Raw genomic sequence first — 14,958 nt, forward strand, 5'->3', positions numbered from 1 at the left:
AAATGAAATTCAACACTTTTATGTTGCCATTGTGCTTATGTTAAATGAAAAATTGTCTGAATTTTCAGACAGATTTGAAAACTTTTCCTCTCTTTGGGCAGGAAGGATAGTGAGGTACAATTCCTATAGAAGTGGTTCTCAAATATTTTGTTCTGCGGATCAGTTCTTAAAACAAAGATATTAGTGGGCCAGCTCTCCTGCCACCCACTCATTCCAGATCCCACACCAAATAGAGAGCTATATGAAAATAATATTAGGATGGTGGTAAGAAGACTAGATGAAAATAAACTCACTTTAATGAGACAGTTGTTGCTATTTGATTACATTGCTCAATATTGTTGTGTATGTGTGTTATTTAGTTCCTTTCCCTGGGTGTAGGTCTTCAATAAAAGTGGCTTTCCATTCTCTGCAGCTCTTGTTGGAGTAATTTCTCCCTGTCACTTTACAGTATAGTTTGGTCCTCCTGTGTGTGTGCCCTACCTCTCCACTTAGATTGTAAGTTTTTTGGAAGCAGAACGATGTCTTTCTGCATGTTTGTACAGTGACTCCTAGCACAAAGGGACACTGATCTGATTGGGTCCAGGGCACCGCATTAGAACTCAATCGTGACAACAGCTTTGGCGTCAGTCACATGCTTCACTGCAGAAACCCTTGAAAAAGAAAGACATGAAGCAACGATTCAGGGTTTGGAGAAATTCTTTTCTAGATTAATTGGTCAGTAAATTCTCTGGAAACCATAAAAGAGGCACGTGAAATATTAACCTTTATAAATAAATTGGCAAGATTTCGCCAAACCTGTATCTGAACTCTAATAAGTGATGCTTTGGCTCACAAAGAAACCTTGCCTAGAAGCCTTTCAAAACAAGAAGAAAGTCTCAAATGCTGTAATGCAGCAATCTTCCCCCAAATGAAGGGGTCAGTGTTTTCTCTCTTTTTTTTCCGTAGAAAGCAAGAAGCAAGCTCAGGAGATGAGCAATGGCTTTTCTGAAGTACACTAACAAGTTTCTGAATTCATTACAGTATTGATACTCCAAATAGTGATTGAAGCAGTCAATGGTTTACCCACTGAAAAGCAGAACTACATTGTATTGTTGTCAGGGCATGCTGAAAATACCATTGTATTAAAAATTATTTTCTTCTCAAATAAAACAGTCTATCTTTTCTTGAAGAACCCTATATTCCTATAACTTTCTTACACTTATTTTGCTGATACCATTAATATTTTACTTTTTCCATATGATCAGACTATGTTTTTCATCTGCAGACTTTTAAAGCTGAGGCGATTTAAGTCCTGAGCATTTGACAGGAAGTGAAATTATTAAAGAAATAGAGTAATGTTAAGAGTGTGACCAAAAGCAGTTGCATTATGTCTCAGGACCAATCATTTAGGCAAAGGGAATGCACATACCTGCAAGGAGTCAGAATGATTAAATTGCAGTAAGATTTCAATTAGCCGAGGCAGTCCCACCTGGAAAATGAATGTCTTCTGATAGTGTTACTTGAAATTGTATGCAAACAAGGATGCTTTCGCTTAACAAGATCCCCTATCCAGTTTCAAAGGAATCTTTTGAAGTATTGCATGTTAACTGGAAGGAAATTGAAATGCTCTTTATCAAGGAGTGCTGAGCTTTGTTAAATATTGGGTGTGAGGTGAATTGTGTAAAACAGAAATCAGAATAACAGTCTTATTCAAAGGTGCAGTTGAGAAATATTGTGGTCTGTATGGTGATTGTAGTGACAAAATAGCTTGGCAGAGGACGCTCAGTGTGTCAGTACTACATCAGTTGCGCAGACTAGAGGGCTGAGGTAAGAGTAATTTAGAAAGGTGATGGGATTGGCTAGGATGGGATTATTAACAGTAGTGGTACTGTGGTAGGAGTAGGTTGAGTAAACTAAGCCCAGAAGTGATCGACTGTCTTCTGTATTTGCTAATGGCTTTATTGTCAGTTTAGGCATGTCCCTGAGCAAGGAGTGGTGTGTAAAGCGCATCACCTCAGGAGTAGCCTGGAGAGCCATTGTGACTCAGAGACACACCTGTGAATCACAGCTTCTTCTCCGTTGGTGCATTCAGTGGACTAGATCTTAAACTGATGTAAATTGGCACAGCTTTATTAATTTCAGTGGAGCTATGCCAATTTACACCAGCTAGACATCTGGTCCATTATTTTCCTTAACAAAAAAGAGTAGAGATGGTTTCTGCCGAGGTCTTTCCTTTACAAGCTTATCAATCCCATGGCTGCAAGAAATGTGTAACTTTGGTGTTTCATATCGATTCAATAAACATCTTTCCCACACCATGTTGTGCCCTTGCTGCTGTTTTAATTTTCCCAAGAAAAGAAAAAAAACCTAAGGGTCGGATTCTGATGGGCTTACTCCTCCCCATTACTCTGCTTTAAATGTGACACAGGGTATGGCTACACTTACATTTGTGCAGCGCTGGGAGTTCGTACAGCTGTGTAGGGACAGCGCTGCAGTGAGGCCACACCGACAGCTACCAGCGCTACCACATTTGCAGCATTTGCAGCGCTGTTGGGAGTGGTGCATTGTGGGCAGCTATCCCACAGAGCACCTCGTCCCATTTTGGCGCTGTGGGTTGTGGGAAGGGGACGGAAGGGTGCGGGTCATTCCGCTTCCTGTCCCAACGCCCCATGGTGCTTCGCTACACATTCCAAGCAGTTTGGCGCCATTGTGAGTCTGCAGCACGATTTCTGTTACAAATGGAGCCCGAGCTGCTGAGGACCTTGCTGATGAATGTTGCCAGCACATCACCTTTGGCAGTTGAGCTATTCCTTCAGCTCCAAAGTGACAGTGAGGAGTCAGACGATGATATTGATTCGCCTGACACACAAGACACTAAATTGCTTGTGGCAGTAATGGACATGCTCAGCACCGTGGAACGCTGCCTTTGGGCTCAGGAAACAAGCACTGAGTGGTGGGATCACATCGTCCTGCAAGTCTGGGATGACGAGCAGTGGCTGCAGAACTTTCGGATGAGAAAAGCCACTTTCATGGGACTGTGTGAGGAGCTCGCCCCCACCCTGCGGCGCAAGGACACGAGATTGAGAGCTGCCCTGCCAGTGGAGAAGTGGGTGGCTATTGCAATCTGGAAGCTGGCAACTCCAGACGGCTACCGATCAGTCGCGAACCAGTTTGGAGTGGAAAAGTCGACCGTTGGAATAGTGTTAATGCAAGTTTGCACGGCCATTAATTGCACCCTGCTAAGAAAAACCGTGACTCTGGGGAACGTGCAGGACATTGTAGATGGCTTTGCACAAATGGGTTTCCCTAAGTGTGGAGGGGCGATAGATGGGACGCATATTCCTATTCTGGCACCACCCCACCTGGCATCTGAGTAGATTAATCGCAAGGGGTATTTCTCTGTGGTTCTCCAAGCGCTTGTGGATCACCGTGGGCATTTCACTGACATTTACTCAGGATGGCCTGGAAAGGTGCATGATGCACGCATCTTTTGGAACAGTGCCCTGTTCAGGAAGCTGCAGGCCGGGACTTTTTTCCCAGACCGTAAGATCACAGTAGGGGACGTCGAAATGCCCATTGTGATCCTTGGAGACCCCGCTTACCCCTTAATGCCATGGCTCATGAAACCATATACAGGGAAGCTTGACAGGAGCAAGGACCGGTTCAACTACAGGCTGAGCCGGTGCAGAATGACTGTGGAGTGTGCTTTCGGCCATTTAAAAGGACGCTGGAGATGTCTTTATGGGAAGCTAGATTTGGGGGAAAGCAGCATCCCCGCTGTTATATCCGCGTGCTGTACCCTCCATAATATTTGTGAAGGGAAGGGTGAAACATTCAGTGAGGAATGGACCTCCGAGATTTGACGCCTAGAGGCTGAGTTTGCACAGCCAGAGAGCAGGGCTACTAGAGAGGCCCAGCACAGGGCTTCAAGGATTAGGGATGCCTTAAGGGAGCAATTTGAGGCTGAAAGGCAGCAGTAATGTTTGGTGCCTTGCACGGGTGTGAAGTGCAGTGGTTACAATGATTTGCTGTGCCTGTTTTTCCCTTGGGGTACAGTATTTCTCACTTTCTGCAATAATAAAAAATGTTTTAAAAGCCAAGAAATCATTTATTCAAAATACAGTACATAAAAGGGCAGGGGGGTATGGTGGTGGACTGTACATTCAGAGGTTTGAATATGTCCTGCCTGGATTGCTCTGCAATGCCTGCTTCACTTCAGGATTAATATGCTGCATGGTGATGGGGGTTGAGTGCATAGGGTAAGGGTTGTAGTTCTCAGGGCTGGTAAGTGAACGTACAGGTGTTGGGGACAGCTGGTGGTGGTAAGAACCAGTCTGCTGGAGAAAGGTGTTTTGAGCAAACACTGGGGAACAAGGGAGAGAGCTTTTGCGGGGGGGGGGGGGGGGGGGGTTAGCACGGTACTGATCTGCCTGCATGGCTACGAGAGACTGCATACAGTCCGTTTAGCGCGCCAGGAGGCTTATTAGCTGCTTTGTGCTTTTCTTGGTAGCCAATTCCTTTCTCCTGCTTTGTGTTTCCCTCCACTCATGCATTTTCTTTCTCCAGTCCTGCAGCCTCTTACTCTCTCTGGCATACTGATTCATAACTGCTTTCACCAAATCTTTGCGTTTCCTTGGTTTACGCCTCAAGTTCTGTAGTCTTTGAGAAGGCTGTGATAGGGCCGGAGGATTCAAGGACACTTAAAAAAACAGAAATAGAAACATTTAATACAGAGGCTACATTGTTTATTATCACAGTGAAGGAGTTTGTAGGCTATTTGTAGCATCATTTACAAATAGCAAACATAGCACAGAGAGGCCACAGCAGCGAAGACATGGTGAGTAATGGGGTGAGTGTTTCTGCCGCGACTCACCTGGGAAGGGGAGCTGCTGGAATCAGGGCTCACTGAGGTTTCTGTGCATTGGGGAAAGCAGAGAGCAGCTGTGGGGAAAGTGCACTGAACACCACCCCCACAATTGCCACAGCAGTTACTCCTCTGGGAAGGGGAGTTGCTTGTGTCAGGGCTCACTGGGGTTTCTGTACATTGGGGAAAGCAGAGAGCAGCTGGGAGGGACCTGCACTGAACACTATCCCTACGTTTTCAACAGGATTTTCTGCTGCCAGATATATCACTGCTGCGTGTTACCTGGGAAGAGAGGGAGGGTCTTCTACAGCAATGTGGATTCCACCCTGGTCCCTATGCAGCTAGCCTGTGTGCAGCAATGGTCCCCCCACCCCTCGCAGCACAGTGGCGCGGACGCATTAGCCTGACTGGGACAAGGACCACGGTGGCTCTCCCTATAAACTTGCACAAGCGCATTGCCCACGCTCTGGCTGAAACTTTTGAAGAGATTACCAAGGCCGATTACAGAGACGTGATAGACCAAATCAATGGGCTATTCCACATCTAGGCATGCATGCATGCCGCCATAAACCCCACTCCCCCTCCTCCTCGTCCTCCTCCTCTCCCAAAACATTTCCATCCTTAAAATAAAATCTGCTTACCAGGAACCCGCTCCTCTGCTTCTTCTTCACCAACAAGTTCCAGCTGCTGCGACTGGCTAGCTTCCTCCTGGCTTGAGAAGAGCTCCTGGCTGCATGCCTCCTGGGACTCTGGGGTGTCTCCCTCCACCCCAGTAGCCTCACTCTCGGCTTCCTCTACACCCTCCCCCACTTCTCCCTGCTCTGAACTCTCCATCGTGGTCCTCGGATTGGCAGTGGGGTCACACCCAAGTATGGCATCCAGCTCCTTGTAAAAACGGCAGGTCATGGGGGCAGCTCCTGAGCGGCGGTTTCCCTCACGGGCTTTGCAATAGGCACTCCGCAGCTCCTTTACTTTAACCCTGCACTGCAACACATCCCGTTCATGGTCCCTTCGCTGCAAGGACTTTGATATCTGCCCATAGGTATCATAATTTCTATGGCTGGAGCGCAGCTGTGACTGCACAGCTTCCTCACCCCAAACACTGATGAGGTCCTGCAGCTCAGAAGTGTTCCACGCTGGGGCTCGTTTGGGGCGTGGAGGCATGGTCACTGATTGATTGATTGATTGATTGCACTCCACACCTGGCTGAGCAAACAGGAAGGGGATTTTTAAAATTCCCGGGGCATTTAAAGGGCGGGTCACCTGAGCCCAGGGCAGTGGAGTGCTAAACGATGAGCAGAGTGGCTGAAAAGGTATGCTGGGATACCTCCTAATACTCTGGAGGCCAATAAAAGCGCTTTTGGTGGCCACACTTGATGACCAGCGCTGCATTACCAGCGCTGGAATCACTACACTCCAAGCAGACCAGGTGTACAGCCAGCGCTGCAGCCAGGGAGTTGCAGTGCTGGCTGTGCTTTGCAAGTGTGGACACAGAGTGAGTTGCAGCGCTGTAAACCCATCACCAGCGCTGCAACTCTCCAGTGTAGCCAATCCCTAAGGGGTTGTAGCCACAATAGTGGCTAGAAGGGGATTCTCTCTTGGCCTTGTGCACATGGTGGACAGGCTGGAGTATGTGAAGGTCCCTGCTACTATTAACAGCAGACACCACTTCTCTGATTAAATAAGGACCAAGCAGGAGTCAAATGGGGTCATTTGGACCTTTTGAACTGAAAAAATTTCAGGGAGGTTTGTGTTTGCACTTTATTAGGTTTAAAGTTCTTTCACCAATGGGCTTCTTACTTCCCCCTGTAAGTTGGTGGTCAAGTTGAATTCTGCATGTCCGCGTGTTCTGGCTAGGCAGAGAGAGCAGAGTAGAAAGGATTAATTTTGTCTCCTTATTCTTTGCCTCTGTCTTCTGAGAAGTTAATTGATGTGTTTAGATCACAGTCAGCATTTAAGAACAATGTGTAGGCAGTGGGGAAAACCCATAGACTCTCACTAAACACTGAAGTTATTTTACTTGTTGCTGCCTTATTTTGTATATTTATCAGAGCACTGTGGATGCTTATGTACTGGGTTACACAAGTAATCCTGAAAACATGAGATAATGGTTTTAATTCTAATGGTCAAATGAGATGTTGAGGATTAAGTACTCTGGTTCCATTTAATCAATGGCTAGAGTATTTTGATATTCATATACTGTTTTTTCTTTGTCCTGGAGATTTTACTGAGCTTTTAGTTGTTATTAAGAACATTAAAGAGTGATTTTTTTCCTAGAAAAATTGATTTATTTTATTCACAGCATTAGGACGTGGGATTGCCAGTGATAGCTGAAATATTTAAAATTGACCATAGATATTATGAACTTAAAATAAAACTACCCATAGGACAGATATTTGCTTTTCAAATGACTAAATGTAAAATCACCCAGTGGTCCGGGAACTTCTTGTGTTCATCTTGATATATAATATAATCTGATAGTTTATCATAATTAGTATAAAAATTTTTCTAGACCTGTATATCATTAAGCCGCATTTGTTAAATAATTTTTGCCTAGTAGTACAATATTATGCCTGGCTTATTTGATGTGCAATAAATATAAGAAAAGTTTTTGTGTTCCACCATAAAATATATGTATAAGGCACAGAAATCAGTATGCCATGGGTGCCTTAAATCTGAATTTCCCAAATTTACGTCAGAACATTAGTGTTCTAGTAGCATACTAGTCTGTGTCAAAGTTAGACTCAGGACTCACAGTTTGTCAGACCACTCTGTTTTATTAGCACAGCGCTCTGCTAATAACACCCAGATAATGTGAGCACCATGCAAGACACAAACTATCTTATTTATCCAGATAAAAGAGCGGGAATTAGACAAAGGGATAAAGAAAGCAAAACAGTAAAATTCACCTGGGGCACAGCATGCATATTCTACTTCCTTACTAACTCTTATCAATCTAAGGCTAATACTTTACCAATTGCCCTTAAACGGTGCAATTGTTCTATGTTAATATCTGTATTCCTGACACCTGGATTGCAGCATTCCAACAATTTTGCTTAAAGGTACAGACAGCATTTCTTTAATCTTTTCTATTTTCACAATATAATTCATTCTACTTTCACATCTGTATTTTAATATCAGCCTTTTTTGTGCTTCCAAAACTGAGTTGTATGGTGGCTTTTGAATACTCTTATACTTCATAATCCCACATTGATTTACAATATAATGACTTGTACACTGTTAGAGATACATTTTTTTGGTCTATTCAAAATCTATTGTGAGAAGTAGAATTTCTGAACTAAAATATTTTGTAAAAACTCATTTCTGAATCTGGAACACCATGGTCACTAGCTGAACTACAACACATTACTAGTGGCACTGATTGATAAATGGTAGTCAGTGGGGCTCAATGGGCTATAATTTTCCATAATATTTAAAATTGTTAGAGCTCATTTAATATTTTTCAATATATATTATTTAGCGTTTTTTTTTAAAGGAAGTAATTTACAAATGTAAATGTAAATTTACTCCCCTTCCCTTCTGGTTTTTGGGGACACAGTCATGGCCTACCCTACCTCCTGCCCCTTTGCGGTGTCATCAGGGCCGGTGCTTCCATTTAGGCAACCTAGGGCGCCAGGATTTGGGAGGGCGGCAGACTGCTCCGGTGGACCTCCCGCAGGTGTGCCTGCGGACAGTCCACTGGTCCCGTGGCTCTGATAGAGCATCCGCAGGCACGCCTGCGGCAGGTCCACTGGAGCCGCGGGACCAGGGAGCCAGCCCTGCGCCTAGGGCACCAAAAATCCTCGCACCGTTCCTGGGTGTCATGCACCCAAGGGGAGAGCAGTCTCTTTCGTGTAGGAAGCACAGGGACTCCTGTGGAGCCCATTGCTGTGCCTCTCATCTTCACTGCAACCCCTGTGCAACCATGAAGCAGCAGGGAACAATCTGGCCCTAAGAAAATTAGCCCAAATGAAAGCCCCAGATCCAAACACACACATCCAGTTTTGTGGGAGCTCAGATCCAGGTCCAGTGTAACCCCTCACCAAAACTACCCTAACTTTGTGGAAATTCAGTTTCAAACTTTGCAACTTAGGCTGACTACTAGTTAACGCTCAAATGTCATGTTATTTCTCACATGTAAAAAAAAAAAAAAAAAAAGCCAGATGATATACTGTACTTCCTCAATGTATTATTGGTCAGTCTGATTACCTTTAACTACCTCCTTATTTTTTATTTATAGACTGGCCTTATTGTTGCCTGTTACCAAGGTTTTGTGGATATTGTAATAGCCTTAGCACAATGCCCTCATGTTGATGTAAACTGGCAGGACAATGAAGGGAACACGGCTCTAATTACAGCTGCGCAGGCAGGTAAGGCTCTTTCTCTGTTTCACCTTTATGTATCAGATTTACGGCGGTGTGTTTGTCAGGACCATTGCTTTGGGGACAAAACCTGTGACTCTTAGGGGATTTTTCCGCAATGGCTTGTGGAATTTATAAACCCAGCTAGTTTACACCGAAGCAAAGCTCTCATGAATCTTTTACAAGTTCAGTATATATAAATAGCAAATTCAAACTATATCTTTCGTAGTGGAGTATGGGAGAGTAACCCGGGCTTATGAATGGGTCTCAGCCATTAATTATTAGCAGATGGTTTTAATTATTTTAACTTCAAAATAAATGAAATTTTGTTCAAAAATGTGATCCTGTGATTTTTTTGTTTTGTTTTTTTCCTTTTGAATTTTCTGTTTTTCTTCCATGATAAACAACTAGTCATAACGATGTTAATACAGTATATTATGTAGCTGCAGTATGTTCATAACTGTAGCTTTCTTTCACATACCTTGCACATATCTTGATGGCCTGTGGTCATTGCTAAATATTGGAAAGAAAATTAAGGAGCTTTATGACAACTCAGAAGTATTTTAACTGCAAATATGTTATTTAGTCATTCCCTATTAAGGACAAGGAATCTGGTCAGATATTGTGGGCCTGATTCAGCATTCACTAATATTGGTTTTGTACCAGGGTAACTACATTGACTTCAGTGGAGATACTCCTAATTTACACTGGAGTGAGAGAAAAATCAAAGAATCACTCTGCATGTTTTATCCCACCCAGAGACAAATGTGTGTTTATTTCTAGCATGAATATACTCATAATCAACTAACTGTTGATTATTGTTAAAAACTAAAATACTGTGCCTTAATTTTAAAGACTGCTGTAGTCATGTACTGTAAGTGGATACAAAATGCTGAAGTGACTCAGAAAAGAGAGGTGACAAATATGATTAGGATCTGTATCTAAAGGCCAAATACAGACTCTTTTTGTCTGTGGTGTGGAGCCCAAAACAGCTCTGCAGCCCTTCCGGGCTCTGCAGCTATGCTTATCTAAGTAAATTGTCTAGCTTGGTTCTCAGAGGCAATCATGTAACAGCTAAGTGGATGCCCAACCTTCTCCCCTCCCCAGGCATGGAATCCATGATGTACTTACTGTATTTATTTGTTTCAAGTGTTGTAGCCATGCTGGTCCCAGGATGTTAGAGAGACAAGATAGGTGAGGTAGTATCTTTTATTTGACCAGCTGCTATGGGTGAAAGAGACAAACTTTCAAACTTACACAGAGCTCTTCTTCAGGTCTGGAAAAGGCACTCACAGTGTCAGGGCTAAATACAAGGTGGAGCAGATAAGGAGTTAACACACATTGCAAGAGACCATTCAAGGTGAAGTGCACAGTCACAGGACAAAGGAGGCCTAGGCCACGTTTACACTACCACTTATATTGGCAAAACTTATGTCGCTTAGGGGTGTGAAAAAAGATACCCCTGAGTGACATACATTTTCCTGGCATAAGTGGCAGTGTGCACAGCGCTATGTCAGCAGGAGAGCTTCTCCCACCGACATAGCTACCACCACTCACTGAGGTGATTTTATTATGTCAGCATAGAGTAGCTACATGAGCAATCTTACAGTGACACAGCTGCTAGAGTAGACATGGTCATAGTGGATTACAGATTGTTGTAATGGGTCGTACATCCAATGTCTTTATTAAGTCCATGATTTTTGGTGTCTAGCAGAGTTATGAATTTAAGCTTAGTGGATCATAGTGTTGTTCCTGTGATTTTTCTATATGTCTAAAAGTTAGGTACCATGAAGCTCAGGGTCACAAAACCTACATCCTTTTGTCGATCTAAACCTTAGTATCTCTGACTGGCAGTGAGTGTGAGGTTCTGCAACTTTGAAGTTATAGACCCTTGAGATAATTAATTCTGACATATGTTACTCAAGAGGATTTATACCTAGTGTTGAGGAGTTCCAAATCTGAGATGGGAGGAACTGAAGGAATGTAATAATTAGCAACAATTAGGTTGATATACATACATACAGCCAGACCTATCCCATCCACAGGACAGACCGGGGCAACGGCCCCGTGCTTTGGGATGTGGGGTCCAGGGTGGCCTGGGGGGTTAGCAGAGGGCCTAGCACTGGCAGCAGTGAGCAATCCAGCCGCAGCCCATCCTGCTCCGTCCCCCGGCTCCCAGCATCACTCGGGGGAGAGGGCAGAAGCCGGAAAGAGGTGGGGTGGGGGTTTGGGGGAAGGGGTGGAATGCGGATGCGGATGGGGTGGAGCAGGGGTGGGAAGAGGCAGAGTTGGGCAGGGGTGGGAAGGGGGAGGGGCAGGGCCTGAGGGAATGGGTGGAGAGGGGGCGGGGCCTGGGATGGAGGGGGTAGGTTGTCCCAGGTCCCGCACCCACCCCTAGGGATGGCCCTGCATACAGCATACATTTAATGTTACATTTAATGGACAGCATCACACAAGTGGTCCAGCTGTGGTACTCAAATCCCTTTTAAAAGCTCTTGTTTAAAAAAGAAAATTATATAGTTTAATGATACATTTCTGTGCCCTAGTTATCACAAAATTTGTTTGGCAGCAAACTGGACATGCATAAACATTATTTATTTAGCAATAAAAACTAGTATTACCTTTGCTGCTAGTAAATATTTGGCTTTACCTGGGAATTTTTTTTGTATTATTCTGAAAAAGGAAATGATGGATTATTTGCTACTTAAGAAATCACTTGGAGGTAGTAATCATAAAATGTTTAAATTTTTTCAGAATTGCCTTATTTATAGCGCTTTCTGAATAGAATCAGGAGATCTTACATGCTCTGTAACCTATTTTTCTTTTAGCTGCTTCTGATGTATAGTTGGCCCATAAAAGATTTAGAGTTAAGGCTGGCTCTTTACTGACCTTTATACTTAATTATAATGAGCTCGGAATTAATCTACGGTGCTGACATTGTCTCGACAGACATTGACTTGACACTGTCTGTCAGTATTTTATATTGATCCCAAAAGCAATTGAGACTGACAGTAGTCAGTAGAAGTTTATACAAGCTTATAAATATTTGTTTTTACTTATTTTCCCCTTGTAATCCTGTGCCAGAGTGTTGATACCAGTTATTTAATACATTATTACAAAATACTGTTGTGTTAATACAGATTATCATGTGGTTAACATCGCAGTCAGTGGAGTTAACATGGAATATAGTTGCTACTTAATTCTAAGTAGTAGCCTAGAGCAATATACTGTAGACAGCTGAAGTATATATTTTATATGTTTTTTTTTGAATTTTCAAGAATATTGTCAATAACCTTTTCTAATACAATATTTTTAAACTTTAGAATGATCCTCTCTCATGTCTTCTGTTTTTCTTATTTGGTTAGGCCATGTCTACACTACAAAATTAAGTCGACCTAACTTACGTCAGCATAGAACCACTGCAAGTAATTACATTGCTTGTGCATGTCTGCAGTTCACTCCTTCTGTTAGAGGTGCACATCCTCACCAGGAGAACTTGTACCAATTGTACTGTTAGTGTGGGATAGCTCCTGAAAGGTAACATTCGACGTGAGTAATGCAGTGTTTACACTGACACTCGGTCAACCTAACTACATCAACCTTGACTCTATGCTGTTTGTGGAGGTGGAGTTATTAAGTTGGTGTAGCAGGGCAGTTACATCGGCGGGACTGAAATTTAAGTGTAGACAGTTCCATAGTTCCACGTAAGCTGCCTTGTGTTCACCTAACTCTGTAGTGTAGACCAGACTTTAGTTACTTACTTTCTCCCCTCTGCTCCCCATAATTTGCAGTTACTACTTTCTTGCAACTTTTGGTTGATTTCCTCCCCGACCCCAAAGTTGCTCTCATTAGCTTTCTATGCTGATTGGGTAGACTGGCTCACCATTGAAATCAATACATTTGTCAAACTGAACCTAGTTGTCCAGTTATTTGTGTTGAACTGTAATTTGCTACTAAAGACCTAAAGATGCATCTCTTTACTATGATGTGTGTAATTACACACACACCCACACCCATGATAACTGCATTGAAAAATGGAACACCTGTCACTCCCCACAGCTGTGGAGAGCCCATTCCCCAAGACTACTCTTTCCCTTTGATTTCTGGGCTGTTGATGCTGCTAGGTTGGTCCCTCCTCAGCTAGCCTGGCAGTACCAGTGCTACCTGCCAGCTCCTGGTTATTGTGGTGATACATAACTGCCAGGGGCAGCTCCGTGTATGAGCTTTTGTGAATTATTTAAGGAGTTTATTTGTAAACAGTTTGCATGAATTATATTCTTTAAAGAAATCATGTGCATTTGGTGCTGGTGAATGGCATCACCTTGATATACAAAGCTCTCTGTCTATCCCACGTACACTGCCCTGCCAGCATTGCTCTTCCCTTTATCTGGGGCAATGGAACAGTTGAGTTTCCTTGGCTCATGAAGTTCTTGGCTTCTCTGCTGAATCTGCCAATTAGTGCAGAGTGTGCTGGTGACTTTGTGATGTGGGAGCTGAAACTAAGATCCACTGAGATATCCTCCTGTAGAAGCCACCAAACATCCACTAGATAGGAATAAATTTTAATCTGTACTGAGTTTGGCCAAATTTAAACCAGTAACCAGAGGTAAAAGGCTCACTAGCAGTGCCCTGAGGCATCTAGTCACCCAATACATGCTGATTTAATAGGGGGTTTAATAGACACCTTTATTAAATCCAAAAAAGAAAATTTTACTTATTAGTGACTGTTATTCATTGATTCATAGACTCTAGGACTGGAAGGGACCTCGAGAGGTCATCAAGTCCAGTCCCCTGCCCTCATGGCAGGAACAAATACTGTCTAGACCATCCCGGATAGACATTTATCTAACCAACTCTTAAATATCTCCAGAGATGGAGATTCCACAACCTCCCTAGGCAATTTATTCCAGTGTTTAACCACCCTGACAGTTAGGAACTTTTTCCTAATGTCCAACCTAAACCTCCCTTGCTGCAGTTTAAGCCCATTGCTTCTTGTTCTATCCTTAGAGGCTAAGATGAACAAGTTTTCTCCCACCTCCTTATGACACCCTTTTAGAAACCTGATTCTCCGAGTCCCCTCCGTGGAGGGCCACTTGTAGGGTTTGGTGCTCTCTGGTTTGATCTTAAATAACTTTACAAATAGCATGTCCGTTGGGTCACATAAGCAGCCCCTTCTCCCATTACTTCAGTGTTTGAGTCTTCATAGGTGAGTGTATCCCTCCACTGCCTCACTCTTTTCTTCCACACCATGGAGTCCTAAACTGAGATAAGAACTCTGAGAAAGAGGAGAAGGTGACAAGGAAATGTGAATGCATAGAGGCAGCTCTCAAAGAACAACAGTTACCAGTAAGGAACTGACCTTTCTTCTTTGACAGCCTCTGTGCATTCCTCCACATGGGAGATTAGTGAACAGTATCACCAAAGAGGAATGGCAGGCTGAGGAGTTCTATAATTAAATAAATACTGCAGAGCTACGTGCCCAAACCTAGCGTCTAAACAGAAGGCCAAGTTTAATGAATTGTGCTTAGTGATGGTGTGAGCCAAACTCCAAGCGGCTGTTCTGCAAATCTCCATGCTTTAAATATGCCAGGAAGCAGTACCTGTGGCTATGGTCCGAGTTAGTTCATTGTATTTCAAACTATTATCAGTAATTTATTTTTCCTAGCTACTTGGTATTCCCATTTAAAATAATCACTGGAACAAACTCCCAGGCCATTGAAATAGCAATAAAAAAAAAAAAGTGTAATTATTACA

At 43.3% G+C, this 14,958-nt stretch overlaps 2 protein-coding genes across 2 annotated transcripts in view; one reads left to right on the plus strand and one right to left on the minus strand.

Annotated features, from left to right (window-relative positions):
• ANKRD33B (ankyrin repeat domain 33B) overlaps positions 1-14,958 on the plus strand; it is a 107,070-nt gene that overhangs the window by 66,647 nt on the left and 25,465 nt on the right. The window contains exon 2 of the mRNA XM_050937498.1: positions 9,084-9,213. Coding sequence (XP_050793455.1) covers positions 9,084-9,213 — 130 coding nt within the window. The remainder of the gene's footprint in view (positions 1-9,083; positions 9,214-14,958) is intronic.
• Positions 3,229-6,166, minus strand: LOC127043602 (zinc finger and SCAN domain-containing protein 29-like). The gene is made up of 2 exons (XM_050937580.1): positions 5,485-6,166; positions 3,229-4,678 (listed from the first exon to the last, which is right to left on the minus strand). The coding sequence occupies exons 1-2, from the start codon at positions 6,005-6,007 to the stop codon at positions 4,443-4,445; spliced, it is 759 nt and encodes a 252-aa protein (XP_050793537.1). The 5' UTR covers positions 6,008-6,166; the 3' UTR covers positions 3,229-4,442.

This window comes from Gopherus flavomarginatus, chromosome 2, assembly GCF_025201925.1.
Source record: "Gopherus flavomarginatus isolate rGopFla2 chromosome 2, rGopFla2.mat.asm, whole genome shotgun sequence".
Classification (NCBI taxonomy): Eukaryota; Metazoa; Chordata; order Testudines; family Testudinidae; genus Gopherus; species Gopherus flavomarginatus.